Source organism: Nanorana parkeri, unplaced genomic scaffold, assembly GCF_000935625.1.
Source record: "Nanorana parkeri isolate BGI_ZX_2015 unplaced genomic scaffold, ASM93562v1 scaffold600, whole genome shotgun sequence".
In the NCBI taxonomy this organism is placed as follows: Eukaryota; Metazoa; Chordata; class Amphibia; order Anura; family Dicroglossidae; genus Nanorana; species Nanorana parkeri.
The window spans coordinates 645502-651813 of NW_017306868.1; the positions used below are offsets into that span (position 1 = coordinate 645502).

The 6312-nt window shown below is 41.8% G+C and overlaps 1 protein-coding gene across 1 annotated transcript in view; it reads right to left on the bottom strand.

Moving 5' to 3' along the window:
- Positions 1–6312, bottom strand: part of MED25 (mediator complex subunit 25) — a 58555-nt gene that overhangs the window by 36529 nt on the left and 15714 nt on the right. Inside the window, 6 exon segments of the mRNA XM_018562787.1 lie at positions 1–5; positions 1808–1809; positions 1990–2089; positions 2265–2395; positions 5352–5511; positions 5608–5728. The exon segment at positions 1–5 is cut by the window's left edge and continues 229 nt beyond it. Coding sequence (XP_018418289.1) covers positions 1–5; positions 1808–1809; positions 1990–2089; positions 2265–2395; positions 5352–5511; positions 5608–5728 — 519 coding nt within the window.

Sequence of the window (6312 nt, forward strand, 5' to 3'; positions counted from 1 at the left end):
AAGTCCTAAATGCAGGCATGAACAAATCTTTTCAGTTTAGATTGCAAATTCAGGAATAATTATAGAATTCAAAGTCTATAGGAGGAAAAGAAGTCCAGTGAATAATTGCTGACACTAATATTCATAAAGCAGTGAATGTGACATTCAGCAAATATTTAATGCAGGTGTATCTTTCCTGATGCATGTGTTTTGAATTACCGCGATTGATTCAAGTGCAGTGAATGTTTGGTGAGTGTCACTTTATAAATAAGTTCCATCCAGTGACCAAAAAGAACTTGACAGAAGCCTATAGGATGCTTCCATCTACTAAAATGTGGCAGTTGAGATATCTTGGCTCCTACCCTATCATATCACCATACATTCCTTATCTCTGAAGTTCATTGAGAGACACCGTACCATAGATTCAGATACATGTGATCATTCAAAAACAGCTCCAAAACTGATGGGGCATGGGGAAGTACACCCAAATAATTGTAGGTAAAACCTTGAAGCCCTGGGACAAAATGAGCAATAACATAGTTGCCTGCAGGTCCTCACAACTGGGGCTGGCATCCATCAATGCAGCCACATCAACCCTATACACCTTGGTAAAGGTGTGGATGGAAGACCAGGTTGCAGCTTTAAGGTGCCCATACACACTCTCGTACGATCGCAGGATTTCCTGCGATTCTTGTCCAAGAATTGTGCAGTGTGAATGAAGACGTGCGACCGTTTCTACTGTACGGTCGCACGTCTTTTGTCTAAGGAGCATGCTAGAAAACCAGCTGAAAATCTTACGATTTTCGGCTGGTTTGTGGCATGCTGGGGAGACAAATGCCGAACAGGCTGGTGTGCACATGCGCACACTGCCCGTTCAGCATTGTGGTCATCGGAAGCCCGCCCCTCAGGGGGGCGGGCTTGCGATGATCGCATGTACGATCTACCTGTCCAAGATGGGCAGATCGTACGTTTTTTTAATTAATGGCCGGCTGTCAATTCTCTCCTCCCCGCTGGGACACAGAACAGCGCCCAGCGGGGAGGAGAGAAAGCGGGGATGCGCCGATGTATCGGCACAAAAATGGCACTTTCGCCATTTAGCCAAAAGTGCCATTTTCAGCCAATATGTTTCGCCGGCCGATATATCGGTGCATCTCTACCATAATGGGGTAATGCACTATAAGCTGTGCCAGCCTTACAGGAACATTCTGAGATGATGAATAAGGAATCAGACATTTGAAAGAAAGCAGACGCCCTCAGGTACACCCTGTGTTATATAAACTCTGCTACAAAATAACCAGAACAAAAATCATTTTCTATGGTAGTTAATTGGAGGTTTCAGCAGACATCTAGGTCTGCTCTTTTTCTAGGAGGTTTGACACTAAGCAAATAAAAAGGCACAACTCCTACTAGTGGTTATACCTCTTCCTATACACTCGCAGACCAGGAGTAGCAAGCAGTGAAAGAAAGTGGTAAAAAAAAAAAGGGGTGAGTACAATTTACTGTCACAAGCTTGACCCACTTCTTGGTACTGCTGCATAATAAAAGCACAGTTAGAGAGCGATGTCCTACCTCCTAAAGGACACAAAGCTAAACTGGCCTTAATCAGTATGCGAGTTGGTACAGCCACTAGGAAGTATTGTGCCTTTTGATATGCCCAGTGTTACACGTCCTAATGGCACAGCATATAATCCAAAAGTCTGCTGAATACCCCAACCTAGTGTTGGGAGAAAAATACAGCTACAATGTCCCATTAATTGTCTTCCATTTGGACAAGAAATCAGCTGCTAACCTATTTGAGTCAATGGCTATTCCATGAAGTTTCTTTTACAACTGACACAAAATCTGCTGGAGGTCAGGATGGCTCACAAGACATCTTACATGCCAATAGCAAGTCCTGGAAAGGCAATTTGAAGTGGTTCAGGTGAGAACTAGGGTTTTTCATTCTGAATAATCTTGTAAAGATCAATCAAGTTCCACATTGAATTATTAAGTGTTGGATGTTATACTTACACCGATTCTGTATGTTCTTCTGTTGCTGGATCTTGGCAGCTTCAACAGCAGACTGAGCTGCAATTTGTGCAGGTGTCAGAACGTTGGTCTGGGCAGGATGCTGAAACATAATCACAAAAACAGAATTAATAGAAGTATAATGTCAACATACTAGGCAATTGTTATACTATATTCTTTAGTTAATACCAATATCTATATTCAACTCGAAATAGAGACATCATTCAATGCTCATAACTCACGTATACAGACACAGGTTGGGGTACCATATAACATACCATGTATGGAGCTGGAACTTGAGAAATCTGGTGAGGAGGGGCAGATGGTATTTGTGACTGTACAATAGGATGCTGTGGCTGAGGGATGGGTTGCTTTGGGGGAATCCCTGGGGCACTGGCAGCTCCACCCACTGTATGCAAAAATACAGAAATTATATAATTATATTTTATGTACAATTAAAATTAATAGCTCAATAAGGTTATTTACATAATATTTTACTAAAGAAAGATGAAATAATGAAAATATTTTATTGGTGAACTTCGGCATCAAATAATGCAGTTATTTACTGTTTAAAGTATCATTGAATGTCAAGTACCTGAACTGACTAGGTATCAGCCTCTTGTAATCCCCTGTACACTCATTTTGGGAAAGGGGATAAGTACTGAAGTCAATCAGGTGTGCTACATATACATATGCTGACCAGGAACACGGTGACACAAGGAGATAACAGAGTGAGCAGAGAGATAAGCTCATCAGCTTCCTCCTGCTACTACTTCATTGTCCACTCAGAGGCCGGGAGCAGGGAGGTGACATGGTGACATAGCTGTGTAATAGTAGAGGCAACTTGGAATGGCTGTTTAAATCAGCTCTCATATATGTATATCAACCATTTAGTTGTCTGTCTGTAAGTAATGTCTAATGGAAATTCAGATCAAATATTTAATGAACCCTGTGTGGAGCAAGCCAGTCAATGTATATGAACATCTGCAGAGTAATGCAATATAACTGTGCAAGGAACAAGACACCAGGGGCAGACTGCTGTGCCTATAGACACCAATCAGGAATGGTCTTGTTCTGCTTTGTTTTCAGTAAAGTGAAGGGGTTTCCATACTCATCACAAAATCCCATTTGACACAGTCCATCGAGGGACACAGCACCACATTAATCATGAACCAAAGGTTATACTGCTGATGATTGGCACCAAAACAGACTTCTATGAACCATATCCCCTACCATAAATAGGCTGCTCAGTTGTAGCATGCAATAAGATAAAAATAACAATAGCAATATATACCACCAGCAGAGAGGAAACTGTACCTTAATGGACTCCTAGAAAGAAATGCTATGGAATAGTACAAAAATCTAATTTTCTCCAATGTCTATAATGGACACAGATCTTCATATTCATGAACCAAGGGATGTTCCTTCCTAAGCAACTCACAAAAAACAGTAGTAACAGGTGAACCGCAGCCCAACAACAAAAACAAACAAACTCACAGAGCCACCTGCAGAACGTTCCACTTGAAACTCAAAATCGTCAGTGCTTATAAATCCACCTTGTATAACCTGGTGAACCTGTAAGCCAAAGTACAAGCTGAAGCTTAAATATAAGACACAGATGCCTGATGGTGAAAGGTCGAAGAAGAATTCACTGCCCTAGTGTAGTGAACCTTAACAGGAAAAGAGTGTATTTTTCCCTTGATATAAGCTTCCTGAACAGTGTGGCAAATCCACCACAGAATTGTGGAACTGGAAACTAAAGCACCCTTTTGAGGAACCTCCAAAATGATGAACAAGGATCTGACTCCAAAAAAAAAGCTGTAGCATTCAAAAAAAACCTAAAAGCCTATATCTACTGCTATCAAGCATAGGCAAAAAGTTTACAAAAAAAAAAGCTTTAACAGCGGTTTACACTCACCTTGTTTTGGCTGTGCGCTCCCGTCCGAGAAAACAAAACTGCTCCGGCTGCCGCAAAGCATCTTGGGTCGGGCGCATGCGCAGTTCTGATTCTCGGACGGGAGACGAGCAGAGACTCAAGGTAAGTGTATGGATGCCTGCACCCGCATGCAGACACCGCTGGATCGGAAGTGCCTGCAAGCAGAGAGGAGTCAGCGCTGGATCGGAGAGCCGCCGCACCGCTGGAGGGACAGATGAAAACATCAGGAAAGAAGATGATCAGATTAAGAGACATCATTTAGGGTAAGTGCTGACATTAACATTGGAGGGGAGGAGAAATAAAAATTATCCTTTAATGTCACTTTAACCTTGAGGAATACCAAAACAGTGCAACCAGCACCAAAACCATTCTTGCTGCTGGCAAACCTGTTGTAAGGAAAGCTGCTTTGCGCAAAAGGGAAGATGAAGAATTCTGAAGAATTATTATTTCAACTTCCACAGCTGGAATGGTGGGCTAGCAGGGAGGCTTATATCAGTGACCCCCTGAACAAATGTCTGAATTAATGAATAAGTAGCCAATGACCCCTGAAAAAGGATGTCCAAACCTGGCCTTTGATGGGGCTCAGAGCAATCCTTCAATTCACAGCTGGAGAAATAAGAGAATTCTCCACACCAAAAAAGGAGCAAGGGTGAAGAGCCCAAGGATTATGCCAAACAAAATACACCTTATAGGTGCAATAATACATTTCAAGAGGTAGATTTGAAGGTTGGAGCTTGGTAGGAACCACAGAATCCTCTCTATCTCATAGCACCTGGGCTTTAACAGCCATGCTGTTAAAGCCTGCAATCAAGAGGGAGGGTGCGGGATCGATCCTTGGGACAGTAAATCTGGCAGAGGACACGTTGCGTAGGTGAGCAGTCAGATTAGATAGGCTTACCAAGGAGGACCATTAGAATCACCAGAATGCCTGCCATGTTGATCATCCAAAGTAGATGGCATAAGAGCTTCAGAGCAGGAAAGATTATTCAGAGAATAACTGATCCCATGGCACCACCAGCACATCCATCTTGCGATTTTTTGTTGTAGGAAAACGCCACTAATCCCTCGATTTTTGTCCAACTCGAAAAACGTTTTCTAGGCTGCTTGAAAGACGAAATTCAGCCAGTTGTACAGTAATTGTACACTTCCCTTTTAGACGAAAGCGTGATCGCGGACGAAAATCGTACGATAGTCGCAAGGGGTGTGGGCACCTTTACAAGCTATCACTGCCAAAGCTAACATAATGCAGAACCGAAAGACTGACAGGTATGGAGCTAAAAAACGAAAAAAAACATGGGCTTTAATCAGCAAAACACAGACTCTTAGTATTTTTAAGTGAATCTATACTTAAATGTAAACATAAGGTTACATAATGTAGGAAACTGATTTCAAACATCTTACCTGTGACACAAAGAACTATTTCACTAACCTGGAAGGACCATTCCACGGACTAGTATCATGTGTCGAGGATCCTGGCTGTAATCCTTTGGCTGGGGCTCTATGATGGTACCCACTGCCATAGCTTTCTCAAAGAGGGTCCTCAAAGCTGGCAGTTTTCGAGGTGAAATTATAGAGAAGTGGATTCCCCTCTGCCAAAAACAAGGAATATTCATGCATACTACAGAAGTTCTGAAAACAAGATGGCTGCTAACTCAATGCTTCTCAATCATGCCATTTTTCTTTACCTCGCCAATCTTCTGAACAAGGTTTTCCGTTGTGTAACCAGAATAGGTTGTGCTCTCTACAGCGGGAAGGAGATATGGTGGGGAGTTGCAGATTAATATACACACTTTGTGGGTTTGTCCGCTGCAAGAAACAAATGTACACAAATTACAGTTATGTATGCAGTGTTTAGTTTAGTTTTAGGGCTAAAGCATATCTAAACCCAAAAACTAAAAATTTAATATATCGCAGCTCACCATGTTTAGATGTGGTGGCTGCATTAGTTTTAGTTTTTTTTTTCTTTATTTTTACCTGGTAAATAAACACAAGTCCTGTACTTCGGTGGCTAAGCTTACTCACTCCAATGTATCTACAAGGGAGGCCATGGTTATCATCCAGGCTGCTTTCCTGATTCGGATTAGAAACAGGTCTCTCTCTACTCATCTCTGTTATGTGGGGAGGGGAATTAGTAGCCAGCTAGTTTAGCTTAAGGCAAAAGACAAGGACTTGCATTTTGGACAAAAACAAGTATTTACTGTACTTGCTGAACAATGAAAACGGATGCAGCCAGCACATCTAAGGACAAGTAAGCTGCATTATATTACAGTTTAGTTCTTAGGTTTAAATGGATAAAAGCGTACCCAAAAAAAAAATATTGTACCATACCAGTTCTTAGATGTGGTGGTTACATTGTTTTCTTTATTCAGGCATTTTTTTCTCCTTTACTG